General features: G+C 47.1%; 1 protein-coding gene across 2 annotated transcripts in view; it reads right to left on the reverse strand.

Moving 5' to 3' along the window:
- Raf (Raf oncogene) overlaps positions 1-16,783 on the reverse strand; it is a 167,697-nt gene that overhangs the window by 44,152 nt on the left and 106,762 nt on the right. For both annotated transcript variants that reach the window (XM_050172267.3, XM_050172266.3), the window contains 2 exons: positions 16,348-16,394; positions 1,109-1,227 (listed from right to left, as the gene is read on the reverse strand). In XM_050172267.3, coding sequence (XP_050028224.1) covers positions 1,109-1,227; positions 16,348-16,394 — 166 coding nt within the window. The remainder of the gene's footprint in view (positions 1-1,108; positions 1,228-16,347; positions 16,395-16,783) is intronic.

Consider the following 16,783-nt stretch of genomic DNA (forward strand, 5'->3'; position numbering starts at 1 on the left):
TTGGTATAGATTCAGGGTTGTTTGGAAGTGCCAATGAACACAACGAAGAACGGGCACAACAGTCCGCGCTCATAGTGCCCCACTCTTCTTTGTTGTGTGAATCAACCATTAATCTGCGTCACACAACCATGAATCTGCATATACACACACACATCACGAAAGCCAGTGACACAATCCCTGCTCGGTGCTTTCCATCACTGACTTTTGCCTAGCAGGGAAGTGCAAGCACCTGTGCTTGCACTTCCCTGCTCTCTTTGTGCCACATACTTTGTGCCACATACTTTAAGAGAGCCACCCACTTGCAGTTAGCAGTGCACTGTTAGAACTGCATGTGTCATCCACAACATGACAGAAGGCGCTGAGCTGTGCTCCTCAAGGGTAGTAGAAGGCATGCCTAGTTCCTTTCTTCTGATTCACTGTACGTGTATGACAGTAGGCATATTGTAGTATTCCCACCGTGATGAGAGAGCAAGAGAAATTGTGGAGGCTTTTTTCGTAAGATAGAATCAGCCTGACTGTGCACGTCAGCCAGTGGTTGCCTTTTGACAGGCGCTTTTGGATGTGCGATAGCTCCAGGAGAGGAACTATCCTGCACAGGCACACACAGTTTTTATTCCAATGAGCATCCTTTCCATCTTTCTCATGTATTCAGCCATTAGCATGATACTCTGTTGCATCAGATATGTCAGTTAAAAGCCTCCACTTAGTCCTGTCATTTTATATACCCAGAAAGTCGCACAGCATAAAACATGCACGAGGGCAAACGATGGTCGACTGTTCTCCTGTTACTGTTCTCCTCATACTGTCAAATGCTTGCAGCTAAAGGACTATTTAAATGCTGTTAATTTTTTAGAAAGCTTGCAATTACCAGCAATACACTTGCTTTGACAACCAGTCGTAAGAAATCTAGGCACCAGCTCAGCATAGCTTCCACTATACTGCTGTTCCGTTTTCATGATGGCTGACATCTTAGCACAGGCACAGTGACAGCAGCATTCTTGTGGGCAATCATTTCGTGGAAATCAGCACCTTTGGAGCAAGATTACAAGCTACATGCAGTTAACATCATGGCTTGGCACTTTCAAGGTATGCTGTGGGTCACACTCACCATCCACAGGATGGACCCAGTTGGCTGGCTGAATGGCTGGGAGCCGCTCCACCGCGCTTTTACCGTGGCTAGGCCAAAATCGCCAATCTTCACAGTCAGGTCGTCATGCAAGAATATGTCTGAACACACAATCGGGTCAAGGTCAAGAACGAGCTGCAGGGGCCCACAATGATGACCACAGCATGGCTTCAGAGATGCACAAGAATGCGTGTTCACTGAGAGAACACTTCATGACAATAGCACCTGTGCAAACACATTAAGCCAATGAACAATTCGTTTTGACAATTTCATTAGCAGCTATGGGCTATAAGTTATGACTGTGGAATTTAGCCGGCTTTTATTAAAAAAAGAAATAGAGTGCTGCTTCTGTTGATAAATATAATCGAACAATAAGCATCACACAGTGCTCATTCCCATTGGTTTATGTGTACCTATAGCATATAGATACCGAGAAAAAAAAAGGATGGTTTCATTGTGCAAGTACATCACGGCTGAAAACAAGTACAGCATTTCTCTATTGCAAGCGAAATGCAACTTCTACAGTAAAATACTTAAAGCCACACTTCAATACAACCCCAAAAAATCTGCCCCCCCCCCCCCCCCCCCCGAACCGTTAAGCTGCTTACCAATTATTTTCTTGCATAATAGAAGTGGGCACTCAGTCCCCGACTATAAGTAATGCTTTTTGCTTTGTACACAACGTAGTCTTGTCAACCTTTCTCCACTTCTAACTTATGTGCACAACTCCATATGAGCCAGATTGTTAATTGGTATTGTTAATGTGATGGACAAGCTCAATAACACACACGCTCTGTTGGTACTGGTACCATAAAGAGACACCAAACATACAAGTAGCTTCATTTATACAAGCTCGGTTTCTGCCGAATCGTTGACCGAGAAGATTGTTCTCATCTTCAAGAAAGGCAGCAAATTCACACCAAGCAACCAGTGCTTACATTAAAATTAAGTAGCCTATTCAGACACAGTCCACTTGTCATCCATGAACCTTTCCATTCCCAATCAATGTGATTTCTATCGTGGCAGTTACTGCAAAATCCTGCTTGCTCTTTTCTTGCAGACAGTCACTCATATCTTGACAGAAACACACCCGTCGATGCTTTACATCTCTACTGAGGTGGCTGTTGACAAAGTTCCTCACTGTTGCCTTTTGCTCAAGCTATTGCACCTTAACTAAGGCCAACATATTTTCAAATGAATTCACAAATTTTGAACCAATTGGTAGCAGTTCACCCTTTGGAAGCTCCCACAATTCCCCAACATTCCAACTACTCTTAAATGTTCCTCTAAGGTACTGCATTAAGCGTCTTCTTATCTACATAAATGACTTGTCCCTCTATGTTCAACTTAAGATACAGCATTTTTGCTGATGGCTGCATTGTGTACCACCACATCTAATGCTTCCAATGTCTCTCTCTACAAAACAATGCCATGAGTGTAAGTACTGCTATAAAGGAACAGAAGCAGGGAGACAGGAAATGAAGTTATGCATGGCAAAAGGGAAGAAAACGAAGAGGCTGCAGAGCCGATGTAACCCTGGACCTTCCACCAGCTCATCGAGAAGGCACCTGCTCTGATGAGGAGAGGCACTGTTCCAGCGTCCACCTGCTTACCTGCCGCTACCGGTGACACCACGGTCATCAGCAAGCAGAGCCTGGTGACCTGGCTCATCACCTACAGCTCCGTTGTACGCTACGAAGGCCTACCAATACTAAGGTGCCATCAGCAATGACATGTTGAGGGACGGTCAGAATGTGTTTTTCAATTTCCTGAGTCCGGAGTTGTGGACTGTGTTTTGTTTGTTTAGGCTGACTTTCACGTGTAGTTGTAGATTTATGCCTTTGTAAGTTTCTAGGTATCTTTTTCATATCTTTATAAAGGCTTTTTCGCTGCTGCCCCTTGTCGCTCTCTGGTACACCATAAATTGTCACAATCTCTCTAAAATACAGGAATGGCACGATAATTCCTCTGAATGATGTTTTAACCCCTTCCATGCCTATTCATCTATGTTTTTCTGGTCAATGTGGCCAATGACGAGTTCAGCTCGTCTACGGTACTTTGCCTTTTCTGGCAATGCCATGGATGAGCCTAGTCTTGTCTTGGTGCTCAGTTGTGCTTTTGGCAGAGCAGAGCACACAGCAGAAGCAAACTTCTGAGGAGGTAAAACACGTTGGCAACCTGGTCCTTAAAGGGGTCCTCAACCACCACTCGCGCTTGGTGAAAAAACACAGTCCACGGACAACATATGCATATGCTGCCGTGAACATCTCAGCCAAATTTTGCAGTCGTTTGCGGCATGTGGAGCTTGCAAGCTGAGCGTGAAGTCACTCTTTTGCTCTTTTTTCCACAGAAGCCTTCACCTCGCTCTTTTCCGCTCACTTTATTTCATACCATAGCAGATTTCCATATGCAGCTGCTACTGGCCAATACCTCACATCAATCAAGAAGGGTGTTTGGATCAGTGCGCTTACTCCTACTGCTTTTGTGTATATCTGTTGACGCAGTTAAATAAACAGCATGAAGTAAACGAAAATGTGCTTTCGAATTTCGATAAGAATTATGTGCTTCCGGAAGAAGCCGACTATCGTCTGCTCAGCCTCGGCGGCACGCGCAGGAATTTGGCCACCCTGCTTATCGGTGTTGTAGGCATTGGGTCTCAATAATTTTTACTTGTTTTGAACACTCAACTAGCCTCAAATCACGCAAAGCATGAGGTCAGACCCCACGCATGTTTGCCAGCGCGTGCTCGTTCCTGGTCACCCCTGGTTGGATGCTTGGCAGACTTCGCTCCGTATTGAGCTATTGATGGCACCTCAAAATGTGCAAGTTGGATGGCTACTATCCATTCGTCAAGCTGGTGCAGGACAAAGCCAATGTGCACCCTGTAGCACAGCCAGAGTGGAGCACACGAGTGTGAGCATGTACTCAAGCCCTGTTGCACACAAAGCAAATGCTGCACATACGCACTACAGTTGCAGGTAGCAGTGGTCTGTTACGTAGATACCACGAATGCCATGGGGTGCCACGGCGAGTCCGCTGGCTGAGCGCACTGCAGCTCGCTGAGAACAAATGCATTTGGCGCGTCGTAGGTGCCAGAATCTGAAGTAGTGATGTCTATGTGAACATCCAAAATCAAATTTGAAATGCACGCCATGGTGACATGGAGCAGGTGGAGCACTGCTCACCCTTTATTTGTTGGTATCACACAAGATATGGCACTCGCGCACGGCAGTGCCGTCCACCTTGAAACTTTCTGGGAAATGGTCGGGCCAGTCACTGATCATCAAGTCAAGTTACATCAAGCCGTCTTTTCTCAGTCACCGACCGTGTCACGAAAGTTCGCTATCTTGTAGACACTGGTGTGGAAATTTGTGTCATTCCCCCTGCTTTTCTAGACCGCAGAAGACATCGCCATGACACATCTTTTCTCACTGCCATCAACGGTTCCAACATTAAAACGTACGGTCAGAAATCTGTCACTCTTGACCTTGGACTGCACCGCCCTTTTTGATGGCTATTCACTGTCGCTGACGTCCACGTGCCGATCATCGGCGCTGATCTTCTGTGGAAGTTTAACCTTCTCATCAACCTTCGCAACTGCAGCCTTCTTGACTCCTCAACAAACCTGTCTGTAGAAGGTATCACCACGTCTGCACCACCTTTGCATCTCGTACAAATACACACCCAGGTACCGAAAACGTGGTTCACCATCCTGGTGGAATTTCCAGAGCTGTTCGAACCACCCTTGCCAGATCGTCGAATAGTGCCAACTAGCCCTTGGTCATCAGCTTTACATATGGTGCCCAAGAAGACAGGTGATCGGCTACCACGTGGCGATTACTATGCCTTAAACAGTGACGATTCCTGATAGGTACCCTATACCTCACATTCACGATTTCATCGCATCACTTCATGGGTGCTGCATATTTAGCAAAGGGGATCTAGTAAAAGCTTACCATCAGATTCCTGTCGAGCCTTTCAACATTTTTAAAAGCGCAATCATTACCCCTTTTGGCATGTTTGAATACGTGCACATGCCATTCAGCCTCCGTAATGCCACTCAAACATTTCAGTGGTTCGTCGATCAAGTACTCCATGGTTTGGCTTGTTGCTTCGTCTAATTAGACGACATTCTTGTCTTCAGTCGTTCTGCTGTGGAACACGAATCTGACCTACGCAAGGTGTTTGAACGCCTCCGTCAATACGGTCTGGTTGTAAACATTTCGAAGAGTGAGTTTGGCATTGCTTCTCTCGATTTCCTAGGTTATCGAGTAGACGAGCATGGCTTCCAACCCGTCCCATCCCGTGTCCAAGCCATTAAAAATTTCCCACGTCCGTCTTCCACCAAGCAATAACGGGCATTTCTGGGCTTCATCAATTACTATCGCTGTTTCATTCCTCGTTGTGCTTCAATTTTGCAGCCTCTGCACATTCTACTCTCTGGCACACCATGAGCTAGCAAGCCTATATTGCAGACTAAGACTGCTGAATCTGCTTTTATCTCTGCCAAGAGCGCCCTTGCTACCACTACTCTACTGCCACACCTGCAACCTGTGGGGATGCATGACTCTCACGCGTCCCCCATCTTGTTTTCCCGCATAGCTCCCGTCTGCTGCAGTGCGGCTTCGCTGCGTGGCTTGGCGCCCACGGCGGTCGGAGTGGTTGAAGCGCAGTGTGAGAGATGGCGCGAGTGTTGCACTGCTAGCGCCACCTCACGGCGGGGTTACTTGGGTACGGGAAAGACAAGGCATTTCCCTTTGGGTTGGGGACAGCAAGCAGTGCGGACGTGTCATGCGTTAGCCGATCTATGCTTCTGCGAGACTGTCTCACGGGGCCTCCTTCGAACGCGCCACCGTTCGCATGACCGTACGCGCGAACGACCAGGCGTTGGGATCCAGCATGGGGCGAACATATTCGCTCGTTATCCGGTCGCGGTGAGTCGGACTTCTAGATTTGTCGCGCGCCCATCGGCATGTTTTGGAGATAGCAACTCGGCTAGCAGGCACTGATCTATGAAAGGTGCAATAAATGCCCTTGTGATTGTTTTCACTACTGTGTTGTCGTTCCTTTGTCCCAAGAGCACGGTTGAGCACCCTACATCTGGATGCCCAACCTGGACCTCTTGGGGCATCGGACGATAGTTTTAACAGTTTTGCTTCGTTCGAGACCTTTGTTTGAACCGAAGCGTAGGGCTAGCGTGGATTTTGATCGCTAGCGTTGGTGGCGTGCTTTCTTGAGCGAGGCGACGGTGGCTGTAGTGTGTTTGAACATGTGAACATGCTAAGCCTTTTCACAAGTGTTTTTTTAAAATGACATTCGCCGGTACGAGAGCCACATGGTCTGCATCCTGGCAGAGCGAGGCTTAGCGCCCGCAGAGCATTGGCAAGCTTAAAGCGAGTGAGCACGGAAGCCTTGTGGGTGGTCCGAATTTCTTATGTAAATAGCTTCTTCTATCACTTTGACTCTGATAAAGTCGCGGCTTTGGAAGCCGGGTGGCCATGGGCCACGGGTGCCACTACGGGCTGACTGCTATTGCGGCCTGGTGCTGGGCGCTACGACACAGTCTGGGACGGTGGGCGCCGTCAACTTGCATGCTGTGCACGCTGAGCGGGGTAGGACCACCTACCATAGCTGACATCTCCTTGAGGCTGCCTGCTTTGCGTCCATTTTGTGTGTTCTTTTTTGGATGCCGGTTGTTGTCAGGGTAGCAACGCCTTAGGGCTAAGGCTTCACGAAGCTGCCTGTCGCACATGGAGGGACACAACCTGGTGGACCGTGGCGTTGAAGTGTTGCACTTTGCTTCCCTCATTCTAGTTAGCCTTGCACGAATTGAGATCACTCGTTCGACTCAAGGAAGCAAGTTTCGTTCATGTGAACTTAGTATCTGAGTAGCCGCCCGACCTTTTGCTAGCCGAGTTGAACATCGTACCACGTGGGCGATGCGCATGCAGAATTCCTCTCCCTTGCACTACTTTAGCGCTTGCCGAGTGTGTTGAGTGTACGCAACATGATTGGAGTCACCCTGGTTTGCTGTCACCCGCACATCGTCTGCGCTGCTGCCCCGGACTAGGATCGAGGCATTCCGGGCGATGGTGATGCTGTGGCCAGTATGGCGCAGCGACTTGGCGGTTGCCTGTATCCAGCTCGCAACCCTCGGCGTCGGAGAAAAAAGCCGGCGGTCACCGACAGCTACTGCGGCTCGCCAGCAGGGCGCGTCGGCGCGAGCGACGCTTGCTCGGGCCGACTATTGCGTCGCCGTTTTCGAAGTCCTGGCCTGGGATCGTGCCGTCGAGTCTGCAGAGCTGCTGCTGTGACCAGTGGACGCCAGCAGTGTACCCCAAGGACAATGTCTGCTCGCATGTTATGGAGATGTACTATCTTGTTCGCGAAGCACGCATTGATGTTAGACCGTGTGACATGTTTCGCCGGAATATGTAGTGATTTAAGGTTGGGGGGATGTGGGGATGCGTGACTCTCACGTGTCCCCTGATATCTTGTTTTCCCACATAGCTCCTGTCTCCTGCAGTGCGGCTTCGCCGCGTGACCTGGTGCCCGCGGCGGTCGGAGTGGTTGAAGCGCAGTGCGAGAGATGGCGCAAGTGTGGCGCTGCTAGCGCCACCTCACGGCAGGGTTACTTGGGTGCGGGTAAGACAAGGCGCTTCCTCTTTGGGTCGGGGACGGCAAGCAGCACGGACGTGCCGCACGTGCGCCGATCCATGCTTCTGCGAGACCGTCTCGCGGGGCCTCCTTCGAACGCGCCACCGTTCGCGTGACCGTATGCGTGAACGACCAGGCGTTGGGATCCAGCATGGGGCAAACATATTCGCTCGTTATCTGGTCGCGGTGAGTCGGACTTCTAGATTTGTCGCGCGCCCATCGGCATGTTTTGTGGATAGCAACTCGGCTAGCAGGCATTGACCTATGAAAGGTGCAATAAATGCCCTTGTAATTGTTTGCACTACTGTGCTGTCGTTCCTTTGTCCCAAGAGCACAGTTGAGAACCCCAAACCAGATGCTCCAATGTCCATTATGGTAGACGCCTCTGACATAGCTGTTGGCGCTGTGTTTCAACAACTGGTTGGCAAGACATGGCAGCCCATATCTTCCTTTTCAAGGAAGCTGATACCGCAAGAAACCCGCTACAGTACTTTCGGTCATGAATCGCTAGGGCTCTACCTCGCAGCACGCCGCTTCCATCACAATCTCGAAGGGCGTCAGTTCTCACCAACCACAAACAGCTAATTTGTGCCATTACCTCCAACAGTTCCTGCGCACTCCCCACGAAATTCACCAGCTTGCATATATCTCCGAATTCACTACTAATATTTGGCATATCAGTTATGTCAGATATTTGGCATATCAGATAATCCCGTCGCTGACGCTTTGTCACGGATTCATATAAATGCAAGCCAAGTAAATTGCTCTGGCATTGACTTCGTCCGCCTCACTACCGCTCAACGCATAGACCGTGAACTTCAAGCACTCCAGACTTCCAACGATCCTCTGCGATTCGAAGAGATCTTACTGCCTGGCTACAACATCACAGTGATATGTGACATGTCTACGGGTCATTTTCAACTGTATGTTCCACAATAATTTCGGCAGCAAGTTTTTGACGCACTACACTCCTTATCGCACCCTGGAGTACATGGTCTAGTCACTTCCCGCTATCTGTGGTCACATATGAACGCTGACGTCCGTTGCTGGACTTGGGTACGCATACAGTGCCAGCGCGCCAAGGTCAGTCTATATGCTATGAGCGGACCTGGTCATTTCCTACCACCAGACGTTCGTTTCGGCCAAGTTCATATCGATATCGTTGGTCCGCTACTACCTCCTCGAACAAACGATACATACTCACTTGTATAGATTACTTCACATGCTGGCCTGAAGCAAGCCACTCTCTCACATTACTGCAGAGCCCATAGCCCAGGCCATCTTAACCCTTTGAAGGTTTTTGCTGTATATGTAAGGTGGCGGTTTTCTGTCCCACAAGGTCTTTGCCGTACAGGCACGGTTTCGACCCTCCGTTTGAAATTTTGTGCCATAAGGATGATACAAGCTCACTGGGAGGTGCTGCCACCTCTTAGGACTTACAAGAAGCATTTGAAATTTGTGCTACCTTCTTGCGGAGATAAACAGAACTGATTTCTAGCTTCAGCGCGTCGTGCAGACTACAGCAACACCCCTTTTGCAGTTTCAGTTGCACCGCGTGATCGCAACGGAGGCGCGCGAAACGTGATTTTTCTCTTTGTCGGCACTCCCTTGGAGGGGCGGCAGAAGTTGATTTCTACCTTTATTGCCACTGCTCTTGGCTGGTTTATCACCGCCGCTCGTGAGGTATTCTCGCTCTCAGTGGCAACGCGCTTTTGCGGTTTCGGTTCCGCCGTGTGATCGCAACGGAGGCGCGCGAAACGTGATTTTTCTCTTTATCGGCACTCTCTTGCAGGGATGGCGGAAGTTGATTTCTAACTTGATTGGCGCTGCTCTTAGCTTGTTTATCACCGCCGCTCACAAGGTAGTCTCGCTCTCTGCGGCAATGCGCTTACATGAGAGGGTGCCTCAGACCTCTGCCCAAGGCAGCCGCACGCAGAGATGTCATGTGTGTGCCAACACAACTCGCCGCTCCAAGAGAACAGACACACGTTTTAGGAGTGCAGACTGTGATAAGGCACTGTGCGTAGACCCGCGTTTCAAGGAGCACCACACTCTGAAATACTACTGAACATTTTGCAGTTCTGAGTGATGCCGACACCAAAATACTGTTCCAAATTTTTTTTTTTACTATTTATTCCCGACTTTATACATTTTGTGCATTCAAGATCCGCAATAAAGTAATTTGACCACCTGGGAAAGTTCTTTTTTCAAAATATTTGGACCCACAAAGGGTTAAATACCTGGACTTCTCGTTACGGCGTACCACACACAATAACGACAGAGGAAGACAATTTGACTCGTCCCTCTTTCAAGCTCTCTCCCGTCTTATGGGTGAAACGCACACAAGTTCCAATGCCGTGGTAGAACACTTCCATCGCCAACTGAAAGCACCACTTCGTGCACATGACTCCATGATTCCATAGACAGAGCACCTGTCTTTGGTTCTACTACCGTATTTACTCGCATAATGATCGCACTGTTTTGTAAAAAAAATTGACACAAATTCAGGGGTGCGATCATTATGTGGGTTAAATTTCCTGCGAGAAGAAAAACCAATTTTTTTTTCATCCCGCGTTTGCTGTGGGATGACAACAGGTCAACAAATAGGCGGCTGCCGCTGTATGTAGTGCGGGACACCAAAACAAAAATGGCGGCCAGCAGAGCAAGCCGAGCACACCGAACGCGATTTTTTTTCTTCTCGTGAGTACATTACGTGCATTGAAACAGTTTCTTCCACATCAATAATAAATAATATCGTTAATATCGGGAAGTTTGCAGCAATAACGTAGCCATGTACACTTTGAGGGGACAGAAACAGATGGGCGCGCTTAGCTGCCAGTGACATAGAAACACACGGCCGGCATGCTACGGAAACTACGGCATCTGTCTTCACTACTATTCTAATATGGCACGTTTCCGCTAAGGGTGGGCGGATATCTTAGCTGCGTTACAAGCGTCGGCGAATGAATTGGGTACACTCTAACGTATCAGTGTAAACGTGGCTACTATTGTTGCCGCTCGCGATTTGTTGCGTGCCCGCGAGTTCAGATGAGAAGAATCGAAAGGCGCCTTTTTTGTTGTTGACCACAACCATTATAAAGCCTACACATAATAAAGGCAAATTTGGTTGTACCTCTTTTTGTCATGGAAGTGCAGAAAGTGATGAAAGTAATGAAATGGGGCATCTGCTTAAGGATGTTTGGTGCATGCAGACCGCTTGGTTTGTCTTGAAGGGTCATTCGCGTAGCATTCGAAAGATGGTAAGCGCTATCATTATTAGCTAGACTTGCCACACGACATATCAGTGCGGCAAGTTCGGGGTGCGATCATTACAAAGGAAACAAAAAATAGAATTTTGACGACAGAATTCAGGGGTGCAATCATTACGAGTGCAATCATTGTGGGAGTAAATACGGTAGGTCTTTGCACAGCTCTGAAAGCAGATGTACAGTTTTCCTCAGCAGAACTCGTCATCGGCATGACACTTTGTGTACCTGGTGAGTTCTTTGCCTCTGAACCGTCAGTGGCTGACCTACAATCCTATACCGACCACCTTCGCATTACAACGGCCACTGTTATACCACCAGCGCTTCGTAACGACCACAGAAATGTTGATGAGCCCATCTTCATAGCAGTCACGTATTCATCTGTCACGATGCTACTCACTCTCCTTTACAAGCTCCTTACGATGGTCCCTTCAAAGTCCTCAAGTGTGACGCCAAGTTTTTCACACTTCTTGTCAACGGACGCGAAGAGACAATTTCTATCTACCGCTTGAAGCCAGCTCATCTAGACAATGGCAGTGCCAGCTCCAAAACTTAAACCGCTCAACGGCAGAGCCTTCATCACTAGGGGGGTTCTATGTAGTGGTCAGTACTCGTAGAGCCCCACGGTAGAAGAGACTGGACTAGCGCCATCAGGCGTACAAGCTCAACGATGGTAGCCAAGACATCGATGCAGTCATCTGTTTAATATATGGCAATTCTTTGCGGGCCTTCTGTTCCTACATATCCCTTACTTCATTATACCAATTATTTACATTTACCCCAGTATATGCCGAATGGTATGCACAACTTTCAACGCGATGGCATCCTTATGCTCCAATGAGATGGTCTTCCACTTCCGCCTTCTACTTGGCTCACTCATATTATTGTTGTGAAACCTGTCAAAGTATACGGCCAACAGAGGTTGGTACCACGCCAGAAACACAGATGTATACCTACATGGGCGGACACATACGGCCCACGAGAGAAAAATCGCCAGGCTTAGCTTGGTTAAGCCAAGAATGCGTTGCATATTGTGTTGGGGCCCAGCTTTTCCTCCGGCTGTCGTGACGTCACGTCACGTGGCTGCGCTAAAGGTCAATGGTGGCTGCCCGGCCGCGCCCAAGGGCTGAACTGAGTGATTGCAATATGCAACGCATAAAAATGTTTCATCTGCTCCTTTCTCACAGCTCTGCTGTGTGAGCACCTCGGCTGGGCTTCGGCTGTGCCGGTTTCAAGCAATCTCGGAGGTGACACCTAGCTGCGTCAGCATAACGCGGCATGCACAGTGAGTGAATTAGAGGCACTGGTCTTCAGCACGTCATGCACGATTATCATCATCGATATGTGGTGCGGTACAGCCAGGCGTGGCCTCCGAGACTGCAATCTTAAAGGTGTGCCTAGCTTCACCAGCTACGTGCCACAGTGAAATAGAGGTGCGATAAGAGAAATTAAGTGCTGCTTGCACATGCGGCTGTGAGATGAGCCAGTGCTGCTCGACGGCACATATGATCCAGGAATTCTGAACTGCCATGTCAAATGAGGGCAAAACCCAGCGGAAAGCGATATGCCGGGTGTGTCATGGTGGATACATTTGGTTTGGGAGACGAATCTAGTTAGTTACATCCACTGGCCGAACCATCTTACTTCGTTAAAACGACGTTTAAAATACATAGATCTCTATGGGGATTTCAAGGGGAACTGTATTTACTTTGTTATATCTATTATTTTATTATATCCTGTTTCGTTATAATGAGGTTCAAGTGCAGTACTAACCACCTTGGCATCATTGCGTAGAGGAAAGGAGCCATCACTCACTCACGCAGGTGTCACGTGTGCAGATTGCGACAAGGGCACAATCTGTGCACACGATGTACTTGGAGCTAAATTTAGCCTTGCACAGGGCATTTACAGAGGTGTAGCTTGGCAGTACATTTGTCAATTTCAGCTGGAATGGTCACGTTTGAGAGAGCTCACTTTGCCATAGTAGGTATAACAAACCAAACTCAAACTGGGGCTCAGCTGGAGTTATAAGGCTCGCAAGTGTATAATTTGTAGAAATTTGACGGTTGCTTGGCTATGACTTCCCTGCGTTTGACACATAGGGTCCAGAAATTGCATGAAAAGACTCGGGCTCAAAGACAGAGGGATGGCAATCCTCGCCTAACCCCTTTGACCATGACCAAATGTATCCGTATCTATAAGGAGCACAAGCACAGGAGATTGAGGTAAGTGCAGGAGCCCTAACCACCTATGAGTGCACAGGGCCTGAGTGGCACAGGGCAGTTCTGGGCAACACCAGTAAGGGGGGTAATTTTTTTATCCCAGTGCTCATACAGGCTTTGCAAAACAAAAGGGCCCACTACAAATAGGGAGTGAGCACGACTGGAAAATTGTACCTTAAGAACACCACTAGCTGTAACATAACTTAAGCATGTAAGCTTTGCAATGTGTGAATAAAAGTAAGTCATGTAAAGTGGGCTTCCATTAATTTCACTACAGTTAGTTCAATTCAAACGACCAGAGGTCTGAGCGGATGCCCATGCAGTTCTGTGCGCCAGAGCTCGTTATTTTGATCATAAAATTGGCTTTAGTTGGATTAATTCTAACGTGACCAGACAGCATGCATACGCCTGACCCATATGGTGGCCCCAATAGGGAGCCCTTTAGACACAATCTATCTTGGTGGAGCTTAGGGGACAATGAATGCATTCAACACATCATCTCCAGTCGAAAACGCTCATTTTCGACCTGGCCTAGAAGGTTTTCTAAGCAATAATTGGAGCTTGCAATTGTCTGATCATGGCATTTACCCGATTCTAATGTGAAGCTTTTATTTTTACTTTTCTTTCCGAAAAATTGGGCTGCAATGTGCCTGAACCTAGTGCACTGGGACACGAAATTAAAGCCGCCTTTGCAGTGTTCGTATGCTTTACCGCATTTTAAGCTGACTTTAGAAATACAGCCGCCAATGTGCAATGCATCCAGTATTAGACCCTTGCCAATTTTTCATGCTGCTTTGTTTAGGAGCTTCAATGCCATTTGAAGTCAAACTGTCAATGACAGTTTTCTATTTCAGACACACAGAAAGTGGGCGCGCATTTGATTTGGGGGTGTTTAGAATAAGGCAAGTACTGCCAAATGAATCAGCAGTATGTTTTGACATTTCTTCTGCATCTAGTTTAATTCTATCTTCTGGATAACTCGACCAATTTCGTCCGTCCCATCAAGATTGAATTAATGAAAGTTGACTGTAGCGTAGAGATGCCACACGTGTGTAAGGACTGAACCCGCAACTTGGCAGCCCAAAATTTGGAAAGAATATCTCCAACGGAAAAGCAATCACGTTTGGTGGTGCGCCGATGCCTTGCACACTGTGCACTTCCGCGTTGACCTGCTTATTGCACGTTCGGTGCCGTGCAAGGGCTGCACCTTGCCAAATTGTGAAAGAAAAAGTATGGCCCTTACACGAGTCTATACGGTAATCGGTCATGTCATTCCTGTACCCTAGTGCCCAGTACATGCAAGATGTATCGCATACCTTAATCATGCACCACACAGCCCACCCGATTTTCAAAGGTTATTGTCAGTTTCCGTACCTTGAATAATTCTTGTTGGCAAGTGTACTTGAACCATAAAACAATAGCAGCGGACCACCGTATTATCTGCAAGACCATGCATCTAAGTTGTGATTCAGAACGCACAGATAACAGTAAAAACTCATTCATTGCATCTGAAATTATGTCAGCATAGTGCAACCTATCGCCCTTAGGGGTGTGCAATATATTCAAAACTTTCTAATAATGAATCAAATAGTGTCCTATTGGATTTGGTCCTCGAATTAAATTGTCCCTATATGTAAATGCGAATATTTTTTGAATACTTCTCAAATATTTCAAAGTGTCAACTGTGCTCAATTATGAAAAGTTGGAGCAAAATATATGGTAAATTTTCAACCCCGCAAGTACAGTACAGTAGAACCTCGTTCATTTGTCTTGAAAACGAAAAAAAAACATACTAAACAGGAAAATGTAAAATCCGAAGTTGTTAAAAATCTGACAGGCTCAACTGTAGTTGTAGCTGACATTGACGAAATGCAAAGTGCTGCGTGCATCGTTGTAGCACCAGGCAAGACATGCCGACGCGTGTCAAGCTGGCAGGGCTTCGGCAGCCTGAGACACGTTTTGTTGTTTTCCTATGTGCAGTGTTTTAGGCAACAGGAAAACTAAATGAAATCAACCTAGTGGATGGCGTCAGATACCGCCGTAGCTAAACAAGATGCACACATCACGCCGCCTGCAGCACGGTATTGCAATAGGGTGAGCAGTGATAGCTGTAAATGCAGCGTATGACGACCCAGGAGGAGATTTACTGGTACTGGAATAAGAAACTGAGTGCGTGCCAGCATTTTCCCATGAGATGGGTGGGGGTGTATTGTAGTGAAGCTGCCGTGGCCGGTGGCTACTGTTCTCGATTGTGTGCACCTCAAGCATTTTCTTGTTTACATGGGATCGAGTGGCCGGAAAACGCAAGATACGATCGCAGTTTGGTGATGTATTGAACATTGGTGCCGAAAGGTTGTGTTTTCCGGGAACGCATTAACCGGTAAAAAGCAAGCGTAACTCTGTTGGGTCATTCTTTTGTGTTTTCAATTGCGAATCATGGTGCTGGGAAATTGTACGTGAGGGGATTGTATTAATGCGGTTCTACTGTATAGACATAAAACATGAGAACTTGTTGAGTGGAGCAGGCTACATCACTTAGGTAGCTATACTTTACAGGCAATACAGTGAACATTCGCACTCCTGAAGAGTTCTGTGCATGTGAAGAAACTGCTTGTTTGTTCCCAATACTTCATTTGTACTTTTAATAAACAATGCTTCATAATGTACTATGTAATGACAGAAACTTGACTGCCAACTTAAAACATACTAGGATGTGAACATTGTTTATTAATTGTGATAAAGGCTGTTCATAATTCGAAAATTATTTGATATTCAATTCAATTCGATTTGCTTCTAGCACTATTCGATTCATATTCAATTTGGTTTTAAAAATCTCTATTCGCATACCCCTAATCATCCTGCATGCAGAACACTGATATAGATTTAGTTATGAATAAAGAGTTCATAGATTAACTGAGAGAAATTAAGTGAGCAGCCATACTGTTGTATTGTTGCAGCATGAGCTACCTATTTGTTCCATCTACGTATCTCAAAGTGAAGCTTTTCGATGGGGATAAACCATGGGGAAGTGGGTTTTCTCTTTCCTCAATACTTTGCAAAACACAGGAAAGGATACTGTTTGATTTAAGGTCTCTATGAATGATGTTCTTGGCATGGAGGTAACTGAAAAAAAAAGGAAAAGCAACACACTGTCAGCAAGTAGGCAGGAAAACATGGACACGCTGAGTGCCACCGAGCATCACAAGTGAATGATCAAACACACTTCATGTGAGCCTACACCAACTCGAGCTTGGGCCTGTGACACGCAGCCCTCACGGCAAGCTGTATTAACTGCCATAGCTCCTTGTCAGTGCAATTTTAAAGCAGCATACATGAGCAAAAGTACAGTCGAATCTCGATAATTCGAACTCGAAGGGGCCCGAAAATTTGTTCGAATTAAAGGAAGCTAATTGAATGGAGGACTTACCTGCAGTGGTACATGTGCACGGATCTAACACATGAGTGGGAAGTTGCACAAGATTTATTCACACTTACTTATAAATTATAGTCAA

This window comes from Dermacentor andersoni, chromosome 6, assembly GCF_023375885.2.
Source record: "Dermacentor andersoni chromosome 6, qqDerAnde1_hic_scaffold, whole genome shotgun sequence".
NCBI classification, from domain to species: Eukaryota; Metazoa; Arthropoda; class Arachnida; order Ixodida; family Ixodidae; genus Dermacentor; species Dermacentor andersoni.